Genomic DNA, 14,512 nt, shown 5'->3' with positions numbered 1-14,512 from the left:
TGCACACGCTGCTGGGGCCGAGCCACACCCCGCGTTTGCCCCTCCGGCAAGGCGGCACCAGGTTGGGGGGCCCTCGGGGGGTGCCCTCGGAGAGCAGGGAGAGGCTCCCTGGCACCGTTAAAGCACCTTGAAGGGGGAAGAGGGCAGCCCGCGTCAGTGGAATCCACGGCGAGTTCTTGCTGGTGGCTGGAGCCCTGCCCCCCATGACCCTGCTCCTGACCTGGCCTAGGGCACGGCTTCTCTGCCTCTCGTGCCCCAGGGCCCCCCCCCGTGTGGCTTCCCCCAGGACAACCCCGGCCCGTGTGGGGCAGCCTCTGCTTCTGACAGGACCTGGAAGAACCGCTCACCTGAGACCTGGGAGCACCCCTCACCGCCCCGCCACCGTGCTGAGCGGACCCTCGGGCCACCCCGGGCCTCTCCTCCGCCGCCGGCCGCGCCAAAGAAACCAGAACCCAAGCCCAAGTATCAGAAACGTGTATTCTTTTTAATAGTAAACCTCTTTACAACAAATATAGTGAAAGAGTTTTCAAACAAAACTCATAAGAATCCCGAGGACTTTGTCTTCTTATTGTGTAGAATACTAAGAAAGCATCACCATACAGCACGGAAAGAAATATTGAAAACAAATCAACAGCCACACACTTGGACTCGCCCTGCCCAGGACCCAGGAGCAGCCCCAGGAGTGTGGGTGATTGTCGGGTTTCGGGGGGGGCAGCTCCATGCCTCCCTCCCTCTCCCCCTTCCCTTTGGGACTTGAATGGGGAAGACAAAGAGAATCCAGATTCTCCATAGAACATTCGAGCCCCTGCCCCCACACAAATCCCACCACGGCTTCCACCATCGCTTAGGGGGTGGACAGAGGTGGCAGAGGAGAGCACAAGAGTTCCCAGGCTCCAGGTCTCCTCTCCTCTACGAAAGCCTAAATTCACCCCCACCCCACCCCAGGGGATTCCAAAGAGTCAGTTAAAAATATATAGATATAGATATTTCTAGATACACTTTTACATCATTTCTGTCTCTCCAAACAAATAAATAATCATCAAGAGAAGGTGCATTAATTCCTTCCTGTCCAAGGTGGGGAGGGCTGGGTAAAGGTCAGGGGTCAGTCTTGCTGCATTGAGGGCACTGCTGGGGAGGGGAGGAACGGTGCGTCCCAGTGGAATGGGAGGGTCCTCTTGCCCACTGTCCCTGGAAGCTGTGGGAAGGCTGGGGGAGGGAGGGGCACGGGATGACTCCAGTGATTACTTTGGCAAACGCCCAGTTCTTCGGAGGAAGGAGTAGGTGGAGGCAAATTTGGCTTTGCGAGAGGAAGAAATGAAGCCCCCCCCCCCCCTTGAGGTCTGGGTTCCCAGGGACCCATGCGTCTGGCCAGCCAGGAGCCCCTACCCCCAAGAGAAACCTTGGGATACTGAATTGCAGAAATGTCACATATTCATTCACAGACCCACCCCCTGCCCCAGAGAGAGAGAGGAAAGACACACACACACACACACACACACACACACACACACACACACACACGGTAATCAAAAGCCAGGTTTGCCATTACAAGGCAGAGGGCAAAACTGGTGAATATTGCACCGTGAACCGCAGGGGCTCTCGTCCCCACCGTGTGTCTAGTGGCGGCCAAGCCCAGCTTCCAAAGGTGGGCGGACTGCTGCCAGGAACAGCCTGAGAAGGGAAAGCCAGTCACTTGAGTTTTATTGAGCACCTATCGCTCACCCATTCGGCATTTACTGTGCACCAACTATGTGCCAGACACCGGGCAAGGCTCTGGGGACGCGTGCATGCGCAAGCCTATACCCTGGTGTACTTTGAGGCCCTGATCAAGTCTTGTCGACTCTTCAAACTCCCTCTAGGAACCCACGGAGTAGGTTGGGACATGCCGTGTGCCCAATCAGCAGGTGGGGCTTGAACTCTGAGTAAGGAAGGATCACGGCCCAAAGAAGAAGCTTCAAGAAGGAAGAGGATCATGAGTGTCACCCTGAAAGCAGGACTGGGGTGGGGGACGAGCAGGAAGGGCAGCTGCGTGTGTGTGCAAAGGACCAGGGACCGGGTGGCCACTTGTGCGTGGAGCCCAGGAGAAGCAGGGCCCCAGGGAGAGGCGAAGGGGGCAGCTGCCAGATCCTCCCCTAACTGTGGTCCAAACCTGTCAAAGCGGAGGGGGGACTGGGGCAGGGGCCAAGCGGGAGGGGCGTGGAGCTGAGAGCCAGGGCTGTGCAGCCCAGCGGCAACTGTCCCTCCGCAAACACCAGGCACGTGCACACACGGACATGCCCTTGGAGCTCGATTCACACAGATCTGTGGATAGGCCCAGATGGGCTCAGAGACACACACCAGTACGTCCACGCCACCATACACACACGGATACCGGATGCCCTCACGGACACGCTCAGGTACATGTGTGGTCACATACGCCCCTGCTTCTGGTTCCCTCCCTGCGTCAAGTGTCGGAATACTGCAAGCGGCTGGGTCACAGAGGCAGGACCGCAAAGCTGGGCCTTGTCTACTGTCTACTGTCCTACTGGGGTGACACCCCCAGGGAGCGGTGCGCCCCTGGGGTAGAGGAGCTGGGTGCAGGTGAAGGACCGGGGCAGACCCCCTGTCCGCCTGCACACGCCACCTGCCCACTCGGGCCAGCCCCCTCTGGATGGCAGGCTGGGGGCCTGCCCCCTCCCGTCTGATCTGGGGTCCAGCCTGAGGTCCCAGCAGAAAGGGGCGGGGCGGGGAGCAAGAACAACAGCAGAAGAGTCTCATCTGTACAGTACGGGCCGCTTGAGTCATTATTATTACAATATACTTTGACAAAAATAGAATCTCATTTCATATCAATACAACGACAACAAAAAAAACAGTTTCCTGGACTGTTACACTGCTAACGTTTTCCAAAGGTTGCTATTTACAGTTACAGTAGCCAAGAGGGAAGGTGGGCTGCGGGGGGGGGGGGGGGGGGGGTGGGTGGGCGGGGGGGGGGCAGGAGCCGCGCGGGGCAGGGGAGGGAGGCGACCAGGGAGGTGGGGGCGGGGCGGAAGGAGCTGGGAGGGGGCTGGGGAGGGCCCAGGAGGAAAGGAGGCAGGCAGGCCTCCCACCCTCACGCCACCCCAGTGTCCCTCCTTTGGGGATGTGTCCGTGCAAGGAAGAGAGAGCCCCCACTCACACCTGCCCCTGGATGCTGGGGCTCCGGTCCTGCTGAGCCACCTCACTGGAGCTGCCCCCCTCCCCGTCCTCCCTGCACTTTGTGGCCTGCTCTCGGGGGCCGGTGTCAGCCCAGGGACGGGGAGCTATTGCACTGTTCATCTTAGAGAAACTGCTGGGGACGGAAGGGGGCCCCGAGTCACCCCTCACCCCAGCTCTCGGCCCCTCCTCATGGCTCTCCGTCTTTCCAAATGTGCTTCCGAGGGGCCCCCACCTCAAACCCTGCCCCCAGCCTCCGAATCCCAGGCAGCCTTCCCAGCCCAGAGGCTCGGCCGGCACCCCCACACCTTGGGGGTGCAGCTCACACATGAATCCGTGAGAGTGTCGTGTGTGTGCAGGGGCACTGGGGGGCCAGGCTTGGGCATTTCACCCCATGTGCCTGTGGCCACGGGAATAGCCCAGACACAGAAACTCTTTTCAGAACCTGGGCTCTCTTGCCCCCTGAAACACAAACCCACCCATCAGGCCGACTTTGGGGTTTCAGTCTATTATAAGGGATTTTGTAGTTTGGTAGGTTTTTTGGTTATCTCCCTCTATCTGGGGGATGGGGTGGGAGGGCTCCGCATGCAGGGCTCGGCACCTGTCCTGTCCCAAAGGCCTATCGGGCTCCCCACCCCCTCCTGCAGCATATGTGTACAACGTGCAAAGTGTCCCCCCTTCCCGCAAAAAACAGCCCCCCCCCGCCAGTAAAATGGCGGGGGGCGGTGCAGAAAGAGGGGACAGGAGCATCCTCCTCTCCAAAGCGAGAATCCAAATTAAAAAAAATATAATAATAATAATAATAATAATATAATAATTATACACAAATGTAACCGTCAACAGGACACGGAGCACAAAAGGAAGTGGGGGTCGAGCGGGAGGAGCCCAGGGCCGGGAGGGGTGGGCGGTGAGATTGTCAACTCTTCGTCAGGGAGGCTGAGGAGGGGGCTGGGAATCGTCACTTTAATGTCTGCAGAGAGAGGAGATGGAGAGCGGGGTGTCAGGGCCCGGGCCACGGGCTGGGCGTCCCTCACGCCCCTCTCCCCGCAGGGCCGGGGCCTGCGGCGGGGGGTTGCAGAGGTGGCCCAGAGGCCTCCCGGGTGGGGGCTCAGGGTGGGGGCGGCCCCGGGGTGCAGCACACACTGGCGGGCGGGAGGGGTGACGCTACAGTACCCAGGTGTCGAGCCGCATCCTCTTCACAGCGGGGCCCTCAGCCTCGGGCTCCTGGGCTGGGCGCAGCAGGCCCAGCGTGGGCCCGAAGTCCCCCCGTCCGTCGTCCCGGTCCCCGGTCTCGTAGGAGCTGCTGGCCGGGCTGCTGAGGCCGTCGCCAGGCTCCGGGCGGGCGGCCGCCGGGAACACAGCTGGAGGGGGCGGCGCGGGGCTGCGCTCGCGGCTAGGGGACACCGGCTCCGACTTGATGCTGATGTGGGGGTGGGTGGTGACTGTGAGGGCGGCCCCCACGTGGGGCAGAGGGCTGCCCGGGCTGGGCACCGGGACAGAAGCGGAGGAGGTGCGACACACAGAAGGGATGAGGGGCCCGGGAGGGAGAGGGAGGAGGTGGGGCGGGGAGGGGCAGGGACAGACAGGAGCCGGGAGAAGAGGGACCAAGTGAGGAAGAGAGGAGAGGGAAGGAGCCACGTTAGTTTTCTGTCCCCATGTCTCCCACGGCATCCTGGTGCTCCAGGCTGGCTGGGGAGGGGCTCCGGGGGGGGGGGTCTCCCAGGCCACTGTAGTGTCCCAGGTCCCGTGCTGTCCGCTGGTAACAGAGCACCTCGAGGGGGCCACCCCGCTCCCTCCCAACAGGAGCCCCCTCTTCCCACCCCCAGCTCTGCCGTCCCCGAGCCTCCGGCGCCCCGCGCGCCCCCCACCCCCCGCGGCGCCCCAGGACTCACATCAGGCTGCTGAGAGACACGGGGACCAGATGGGGCTGCGGCTGGGGCGGCTGCTGGGGCGGCTGGGGCGGCTGGGGCGGCGGCTGGGGCGGCTGGGGCGGCTGGGGCGGCTGGGGCTGGGGCGGCTGCGCGGGCTGAGGCCAGGCGGTGACACTGCCTAGCGACAGCCCCCCGGGCGAGCTGAAGGTTGGGAGGGAGGAGAGCTCGGCACTGCTCAGCTGGTAATCTGCAGGGGTGGGGGGGTGAGAGGACGGGAGGACTCAGCAGGGCCCCCCAGCACAGGGCCCCCCGCTAAGGGAATGCACGTCGACACAGGCGGCAAGTGCCGCTTCTTAGCAGAATGAAGAGAGGTGTGTTTTTAAAATAGTGTTAACTTTTTTTTTTCGGTACCACGTGTAGGTATCGCTTTCAGAATGTCAACTCAAAAAAGAAGGGGAAAGAAGTCAGGAGGGTCTAATACACGTCTGTCATCTCTTCCACTGCCAGGTCCTCACGTGCCTTTCTGAGACAGGGGCGTCATGGGGACGCGAGAGGGATGGCGCACGGAAGCTAACTGCCATCACCACCCTGCCCCCCGCGGCTGCGGCCCCGCAGCTCATCTCGAGACTGTCAGCGCGGCAAGGGTTCAAGCCGCCGTGGCCGCACACCAACCCAGCGGACGGACGCGCACGTGCCCCTGCTGGGCCTGCAGAGCCTCGTGGGGCCCAGCGCACCAGGCCAGGATTCCATCACATTCCCCATGAGGCGGTGCTCCTTGCTTTTGACCACTCCTGTCTTAATGAAGAAGCTGATGTTCGCACAACCAACAGCACGCTGGGGCGCTCCAGGCTGCAGCCAGTCTGGGGCAGCTTAGTAAAGGTCCCCCGAGGAGCCCAGGGCGATGGTGCTGTGGGGGCGCACGGGCACACCCCGCGTGGTCCCACCACCGAGCTCACTCAAGGGATCCCGGGCTGCAGCTCCCGTCTCTGCAGGGACGACGGCACTGCCGCGCAACCGAGCAGGAAGGTGCAGGGCAAGGGCGAGGCCTCCCGAGGCCCCGTGACCTGGGGCAAGGGACTTGCTCTCGACTTAGCAGTGGGCAGAGGCAGAGGAGTCCCGCCTGTACCACACAGCCGTGAGGACCACGGAGCAGTGAACGCACACGGGGCACGCACAACCGCGTCTGGCACACAGGACGTTTTCCGAAGGCTGGCCTGGTGCTGTTACTAATTCACAAACGAGGCAACCGCAGCCTCCAGCGTGGGGAGCCCCGGGTCCCAGAGCCAGTGGAGGAGCTAAGGCAAGACCCTGGGCTCCTCGCTTACCCGTAAGTCTGGCCTAGAGATGGTCCCTGCTTGCCTCTGGTCTCACAACACTAGCCAGCAGCTTTGAGCCATTCTTAAAAAAAGCAGAGCGAGGGCAGGAAGGAGCCCCTCGGACTCATTTTACAGACAAGGATGCCCACCCTCGAACAGCGTTCAACCTCGCCCGCCACCCCTCCACACCCGAGAGGCAGGGGCTCCCGCACGTTGCCACCACACTCCAGCCCCGTCTATGCGGAGGCCCGGGGCCTCCTGGACAGGAGGAACATGGCCCACAGGCCACCTCGCAGCCCATCCACAGCCACCAGACCTCTGCAGCCAGTGTCAGCAAGGGGCCAGGCCTGGCCCTTACCCAGGACGTCACCAGAGCCAGATCGCCCGCAGCCAGAACTTGGACTGGGGCCAAGGACTATGAGCGGAGAACAGTGAAACAGCAGTGTGTTTTTGTTTATGTACGTAGGGGCACCTGAACACACCCGCTGTCGAAACTGAGGCCTGCTGACCGACTGCGGCAGCAGGAGGAACCGGAGCCCTGGCTCCTGGGAGGATGTGAGGAAGCCCACACTTCCCAGCAGGGCCCCAAGGGCAGGCCCAGGGTCAGAACCTGCTTTCACACCAGACTGACAAACAGTCTAAAGTCTGGCCTTGCCAGGCGCCTGTCCCAGCTTCACGGACGCCCGCCAACCTCCCCTCCTGCTTCAAGAGACTTGCAAGGGCCAGAGAGGATGGCAGGAAACCACCGCCGCATTTTGGGATTCCCAAACACGGCGGCTCCTGAACAGTGGTCTGTGCTGCCCTCTGCCAAACTCCCCGCCCGCCCACGACTCTCCCAGAGGAGGACACTGGCCCCCAGGGGCACGGCCATCTGAGGTGGCCCGAGGACCCCATGCATGAGCGGGACGAGGGACTGACCACACCACACCTGGGTGGGAAGACCTGGATGCAGACATGCACGGCGGGGTCTGGCCCCTCTCCACAGCGGGGCGGCTCCAGCTCTTTCCTGCCCCCAGGGCTTCCCCGTGTCCGAGCCTGGGCTCCAGGTTTTTACCCAGGGAAGAGGTCGGAGCGTGAGAGGATCTGTACGGTGTCTGGCATGGGGGCTTGGGGAGGAGGGAGAAGTTTAGGGGCCTTTTGATCTAGTCTGATCTCATCACAAACAGCCCCAGCACAGGCCAGTCAGGGGTGAGGGACCGTGAGGGATGGCTGAGGTCTCGGCAGTGAGATTTCCCCACGGGGAAGTCCTTCCTGACACGACAGTGCGGAGTGCAGGCCAAGATGGCCCACAGCGTCACCGACTGGTCCTGGGAGGGGACAGTGGGTACCCAGGACGGCCTGGGTCCTGGGTGTCCGGTCTGAATTCTTCGACCCAGACACCTCTCCCGTGTGTCTGAGCAGCTCTCCGCCTTCCCTCCCACCCCCGACCTTCACCGGTCCTCTCACTCCTCTCCCCTCCCCACCACCCCACCATGGAGCCACCACCAGGGTGAGGGGCCCTGTCCTCCCTCCTCGCCCTGCCCCTCTCGGCTTTCCCGGCAGGCTGGGTAAACCTTCCTGACAGGCCTTCTCTCTCGGGCCTCCTCCACCTGTGTCTCCTCTTCCTCCTCCCCCAGGAAGCCTTGCTGCACCGACCACGCCCCTCCCCTCTCCCCAGCCCTGGGCTGCCGGAACCATCTGCTCAGCCCACCTCTGGCCGGGCTCCTCCTCAGCCCCTAAGGGCGGGGGCTCCTTTCTCCATTAGGTCCTTTATTAAAAATGGGGAATACCTACTTATTAATTTGCATTTCAGACAAAACAATGAATAATTTTTTAACATTTCAGCAAATGTCTTTGACGCATATTTACCCTAAAAAATTATTCATTGTTTTATTTGAAATTCAAATTTCAGTGGGCATCCTGTTTCTATTTGCTGGCGACCTTCATCAGGAGGGGGCTCCCCCCAATCCACTGGAGCATCACCCAGGACTATCTCCTGCTCCCCATCTGGTCCCGCCCCCGCCCCAAGGCCAAGCAGCTACAGGGGGGCTGAGGGGCTTGAGGACTCACCTGTGTTGTAGGCAGTGGGCATGGAGGAGAAGGGGAGGCCCTGGCTGAGTAAACTCGGTGTTGCCACGGAAACCACTGGCGTGGTGAGTGAGTGGGTAGACTGGGAGGCCCCAAGGCGCTGGGCATTGTTCTGCAGGAGGAAAGGGTCTGTCACCAGGCGGCAGGAGGGTGGGCCGCGTTCCCCTGGCCCTCCACTGCAAGGCCCAGGTGGGGCCCCTGCTCCCCACGGCCCCGGGGGGACGCTGGGCACAGAGGCGCCCGCACACACGAGCGCTGGCGCATTCCCAGAGAGGCTGAGATCCGGGGAGGGGGGCGTGCACACGTGCATGGAGGTCGGCATGCCGGCCCCGGGGCCGAGTGAGAGCAGGTCCAGTGCCTTCCCCACCCGTCCTGGGGCAGCGCACGCCCTGCCCGAGCACGCCGGCATGCGCGCGGGGAGCGCGGGGCCCGGTGTGGCGTGTGCCTGCGTGTGTGCACACACGTGTGTGGGGCTGTCAGCTCCATCTGCCGCTGAGTCACTTGTTTATTCCAGCTCTGCACTAGGGCCGAAACTGCCGCCGTGTTGGCCGCCAAAGCCCGCCTGCCTTTTCCAGTCTCTCTGGCCGCCCGTCAGGGAGCTGGGGAGGGAGGAGCCCCCGCCCCACTCCTGGCTGAGGGTGAGTACGCGAGTGTGACGGCGCGTGCGCAGCGGCATGTGCCTGAGCGCATGTGAGGCAGGCTGTGCAGGGCTGAGCACACGGGGAGGCAGAGAGGAGGCGGTGAGCCCCTGCCACGGGCAGCTCGGGCCTCTCCTTGGGCCTCAGCTGCCCCGGGGGACCATGCTGTCCCGGTCTGGCTGGCTCTCCTCCTAAGGAGGCCCCTGCCCTGGGTTCCAAGCATGCTCAGTGGGACTGAGCCAGAGGGTCAGTCCGGTCCAGCCCCCCTAACGCAGGCATCCTGGGGCACACCCAGACGGGCCCCCTGAGGCCTGGGGTTGTCCCCCGCGGCATGCACGTGCGTGCGCGCGCACACACACACACACACACACACACACAGAGAAAGGGGTGTCTGCATGAACACAACATCACATAAAGACATCCACGTACACACAGGTACACGCGGGCATATCTAACCCCTGACCCCCGCCCCATTCACCTCTGCACCCTGTCCGGCACGGAGCACGGCTCCTGGCCAATAAGCAAACAACACACAGCACACCCGCTGGTGGAGGGGCACGGCGCGCTCCACGCTGTGGCACAGAGCCGCGGGCGGACCCCGGCTTTCAGGCCACCGCACACCTCAGGGTCTCACTTACCAGATCCAAATGGTCCTCAGTCTGGGAGCGGAAATAAAACCAAGGGGGCGGTTCAGTCTGCGGCCTCTGCCTCCCCTCACACCCCGGCCCCAACACCCGCCCCACCTGCCTCTTCACACATGAGCAGGACAGCTGTCCAGCCTGGGACAGAGCTCTTTGCTGTCCAGACCGACTCCAGAAAATGCCACATCCCAACACCCACCCGTTAGGAAACCTTCATCCTTCCGCTGTGGTGGCAAATCCCTCCCAACCTCCTCCCCGGCACAGAACCTTCTCTCCCACCTCCTGTCGCTTCCTCCTGCCCTTGTGGGTGGCACATCCACGTTCCAACCTCTCATAAGGCCCTCTGGGGGGAAAGAGCTCACGAGAAGTCCGGCTTCTACGGTCTCCCTCCGGCAGTCCCACCTATTGGCTAGCCTGCATCTCTCCTGCTGGAGGTTGGCTCTTCCCCAGCCCCAGCCCCTGCCCCTCGGTGCAGACACCCACTCACCAAGTGATGCATCAACCCCTTTCCTCCCTGGGAAGTGATGACCCTCAGGTCGGGCTTGCGGCTGGGGGCTCCAAGCTGGGCGCTGTGGGTGGGCGGGGGCGGAGACTTGGCAGGGATGCCCTTGTTGAGACTGTTGCCGTTGGTCACAGGGAGGAGACCAGGGGAAGCCCGGGCACTGACGTAGCCATTTCCTGAGAGGAGGAGATGGGGGTCAAAGGTCAGACACGGACCCAGCCGCCAGCCCGTGTGCCAGGACTCCATACTCAGACTCTGATCTTCCCCCAAAACCACCCTGTCCTGGGAGAAAAGGGAGGCCCCCTCACTCCGGAATTACTGGTTATTCCCCTGCCTCTAAGCGACGTGTGCCGGGGTGGGGGCGGGGAGCACTGGAGCTGGATGCCACAATGGCCTCGCCTCACCCCCTTCCTTCTTCCGGTCTCACAGACAGGGCGTCCAGCACCTCCCAATCCCACAACCTGCCCCGACCGCTCACAGGGACCTGGCTGCAGATGGGGAAGGCAGCCTGGGACGTGGGCCTCCATGAGGGCCCCCGAGGCACCTCGACCACTCAGAGTGCAGCTTTGGCCAAGAGACGGGGGCCCATGACAGGATGCCCGTGGCTCTGGGGAAGACGAGCCATCCGCCGGTGGTGGTGCTGTCATTGGTCACAGGGGACTGATAACACAGCCACCACCAGAATGAGACTGGCGACGACCAGTGTTGTAACGACCTTGCGCATTTGCGCCATAATCCACACAGGGTACAATCTCACTCAACCCTCACGCTGACTGTGTGGCGAGGCAGACGAGACGTGGGTCAGCCCCGGTCACAAAACCGCAAACTCGAGGCCTGGTTGGCAGAGGCACAATGACTTGTCCAGGGCGACGCAGCTGCCTAGAAGCCATGCCAGGCCCCACCCGCGCTCCGCATGCTGGGCCTGAGCGCCTGGAAGGACCGTCATGGCCCAAAGTCTGCAGGTACTTCTCCAGCCCTCCGCGGAGAGGAAAGGGCGGCCACCATCCCTTCCACTTCCTGACCCCAGTGCACAATCACTGCCACGGAGACATTAGGTGGTGCCTGGGGCTAAACTGGGGGTTCTGAAGCCCAGAGAAGTGGGGCTGACCACAGTCCCAAGTGTCACCTTGCTCTGTCCCCTGGGAGCACACTGTTCCCCTGGAAGTGTGGGGCTGCCCTCATCCCAATTCCCAGATCACTCCGGGAATGGCAGGAATGTCAGCGTGACGTCAATGGTGACATTTGAAGTCACAGTCACCGGCCGGACAACAGCACAGGGCAGGGGAGAGGCCGTTGGCAGCTGGGGGTCTGTAGGGGAGCGCGTCAGTAACACCGTGCACACCCTCCAGATCCCACCCAGATGCCCCCACTCGATGGGGAACACTTGCATCCTCTCCCCCAGCTGGAAATGTTGGTCCCTTCTTCCAGCTTGCCCAGGACTCCCTGAGCCCAGATCTCTGATGATCGCCCACACCCATCAGGGCTGCAGACAAGCCTCAGGCTCGACTCGGGTCCTGGGACCTTCCTCCCGTCTCATCGGGGTCCCTCTTGGTCCCTGGGCCCGCGAGGCCGCTGAGAAGGCAGGCGGGCAGCCACACTCACCGACAGGGCTGGGGCAGGCTCCATTAGCACTGTTGAGGTCTCCCCCCAGCATGGCCCCTGGGGACAAACAGAACCACGGTTAGCTGGTGGGACAGCGCCTTCCACGGCGGGTCCCCGGACCGAACAGCGGGAGGAGCCCTGGTCCTTCCCTCAGGAGCCACACAAGCGAGCGGCACAAGCCGCGCGGGGCGAAGGGAGACGGAATCCCCCAAGTCCCCAGCACACCTCATCCCCACCTCACCTGCGCTGGCCGGCCGCTGGGGCAGGCCCGGAGACACGCTGTTCCTCTGCAGTGCTGGCTGCTGGGGGGACAGGAGCCGCGGGTCCGTGAGGGATGATGTCACCAGGGAAGGGGTGACCAGAGAGCCGCTGGGATTGCTGAACTGCAGTGAGCTCTGACTGGACACGGGCACCGTGACGGGCATGGCAAAGTTGGGGGCCGGCACCGCTGACTAGACAGAGGATGGCGAGGCGGGGTCAGGCCAGGCGACGCCCCCACCCCAGACCCACTGTGCCCAAGAGAGGGCAGGCACGGGTTCCTGTGGTCTCTGGGCTGTGTGTCTGAGGGCCCGCAGCTCGAGCTCTCTGCCCCGGGCCCTCTCAGAGGAAGTTTGCTGGAGGGAATGCTTTGGGATCAAGCTCTGGCCCAGAGAACGAGAACAGGCTCTGCTCATGGCAGATGGGACCAGGGACCCCCGAGGCCCCCAGTGGAGGTGGGTTAGTCCTCAGCCAGGCAGGACACACGGGGAGCAGGTTAGAGGGCCTGAATACAGACCCACGTGCACCCACACAGCTAGGGAAGGCCTGCACCGAGGGTCTCGGGCCGGGGGTGGCTGCGTAGGCCCCCAGGGACTCTGCCCTGAGAAGACCTGGACAAAGAACACAGCCCCTACTCTCCTGCCATCTAAAGCCCTCACGTCATCTACACACGCCTTGCTGGCGAGAGGGGCGCTCCAGGCCTCTCCCGGCCCGTGCTCCATCCGAAAGGAGTCCACAACCCAGGTCAGCGGTGCCTCAGTGGTCACCGCCAGCCCCGGCACGGCTCAGCGCGGGACGTGCGTCAGGGGCGGCCGGGGGCCGGCGCGAAGCCACACCATGCACCACGGGGAGACCGCTCCATGCGACTACTCACGGCCAGTCTATAACTCTGCATCATTTTATCAAACTCCTCGTCTATCTTTTTATACTTCTCCTCCGTCTGGGGGGTCAGGGCAAACACCTCGTCCACCTCGGGGCTCTCACACTCCCTGTGCTTCTTGTGCAGCGCCTGGGGGGGGGGCCGGGAGGGGCCGACAGAGACACGGTGAGTGAGCTCACCCCGTAGCGCCGGAAGAGCCCGTCCAGCTCCTCGCTGGCGCGCCGGTACTTGTCCTCCAGCAGGGGGCTCTGCTCCAGCGAGTCCTCCCCGTCGGGCTCCGGGCTGTCACAGCCGTTGAAGCCCTTCTTCCTCAGGGTCTGCAACCGCACCAGGGCGTCAGCCAGCCGTTGGCAGGGGAGGAGCAGGGGCAGGGTCCCCGCCGCCCCCCTACTTTCTCCCCACCTCCTTCCTCTGGGTCCCCAGCATTTCCCGGCCATCCCCCTTCCCCGCCCTGCCGCACCATGTGAACGTGCTGGGTGGGGAGGCACCACCACGGGAGGGGGGTGGCGCGCCATGGGGCCTCACGCCAAAGGCCCACGCAGGGAATGCGCAACACACTTAGCAGAGACCCCTGCTTCCAAGGTGACAGGTGGGGAGGGGCCCTGGGGGGATGGGCTGGGGGCTGAGACCCTGCGGTAGCTCGGGGGGTAGGGTGGGGTGGGGGGAGACAGTCCAGGCTGGTGTTGCCCAGCCTGGTCCCTGGGCTCTGCTCACAGGAAGAGGGGGAGAGAAGCAGAGATGGAGACAGAGGGAGAGGAAGGAGGGGGAGAAAGGCCCAGAGGAAACCAGCGTTTATAGAGCTCCTGCTGCTGTCCTTGCCCAGGGGCCCACACCACACTGGGGCACTCCTGGTAGGTCTGGAGTAGACCCCAAACTTCCCTCTTCCTGCTCAAAACACCTTCACAGATACTCGGTCGGTTTTTAGAATAAATAACAAATGTATGTTTTCCATTCCAGTCTAGAGTAAATCTGTTTTCTCTATTGTAAGGCTAAGGTAACTTCCTCCAAATCGTGGAGTTCGAGTCCCTCTCCGGGAAGGCAAGCCTGTGGCTTCCCGGGCACCAGCCTCCCTGGCAGAAGTTCTGTTCCCTGAAAGCACGCACAGCCCCCGTGTGAGAAGCAGGAACCGGGCTGTCTTGTTCAAGTCCCACCACACCCTTCAAAGCTCACACTGGCCCCATTTCGTGGAGGTGGGCACCACGGCCCAAGGCCACGCGGCCAGTAAATGTCACCACTGGATTCCAAAGCCTGTGTCCTTCAACAGCCTGTAATGCTGGCTTTTTTTGAAACAGAAAACTGAGTCCCAGGAACCCATAAAGGGACAGAGGCAGAGCAAGAGAGATGGAAACAAAGAGGGAGACAGAGACAGAGAGTCAGATGCAGGAACAGACCAAGGATGGACAAGGAGAGCAAAAGACAGAGAGAGAACTGGAGGGAAGACACAGCAGAGGATGTCCCGCAGCCTGACAAGCATGAACAAAGACGCAGCAGGCTGGGTGGACACCGGACTGGGTGGGGAGCGGGCCGGGGTGGGCACCGGACTGGGGTGGGCACCGGACTGGG

At 62.7% G+C, this 14,512-nt stretch overlaps 1 protein-coding gene across 8 annotated transcripts in view; it reads right to left on the bottom strand.

The window, feature by feature from the left end:
- Positions 1 to 463: 463 nt before the first annotated feature.
- Positions 464 to 14,512, bottom strand: part of MEF2D (myocyte enhancer factor 2D) — a 31,701-nt gene continuing 17,652 nt past the window's right edge. For 3 of the 8 annotated variants that reach the window (XM_073888654.1, XM_073888651.1, XM_073888653.1), the window contains exons 4-11: positions 13,129 to 13,266; positions 12,053 to 12,263; positions 11,812 to 11,868; positions 10,191 to 10,385; positions 8,411 to 8,557; positions 5,067 to 5,292; positions 4,348 to 4,657; positions 464 to 4,144 (exon numbers count right to left, since the gene is read on the bottom strand). In XM_073888654.1, the coding sequence (XP_073744755.1) occupies positions 4,133 to 4,144; positions 4,348 to 4,657; positions 5,067 to 5,292; positions 8,411 to 8,557; positions 10,191 to 10,385; positions 11,812 to 11,868; positions 12,053 to 12,263; positions 13,129 to 13,266 (1,296 nt within the window). In that variant the 3' untranslated portion in view covers positions 464 to 4,132. Of the gene's footprint in view, positions 4,145 to 4,347; positions 4,658 to 5,066; positions 5,293 to 8,410; positions 8,558 to 9,704; positions 9,726 to 10,190; positions 10,386 to 11,811; positions 11,869 to 12,052; positions 12,264 to 12,943; positions 13,079 to 13,128; positions 13,267 to 14,512 lie in introns of all 8 variants that reach the window. The other 5 variants (XM_073888656.1, XM_073888652.1, XM_073888655.1 and 2 more) reach the window with 5 other exon arrangements.

This window comes from Callorhinus ursinus, unplaced genomic scaffold (genome assembly GCF_003265705.2).
Source record: "Callorhinus ursinus isolate GAN/ISIS: 27379988/994484 unplaced genomic scaffold, GSC_fseal_2.0 scaffold92, whole genome shotgun sequence".
In the NCBI taxonomy this organism is placed as follows: Eukaryota; Metazoa; Chordata; class Mammalia; order Carnivora; family Otariidae; genus Callorhinus; species Callorhinus ursinus.
This window is presented reverse-complemented; position numbering and strand designations above follow the sequence as displayed.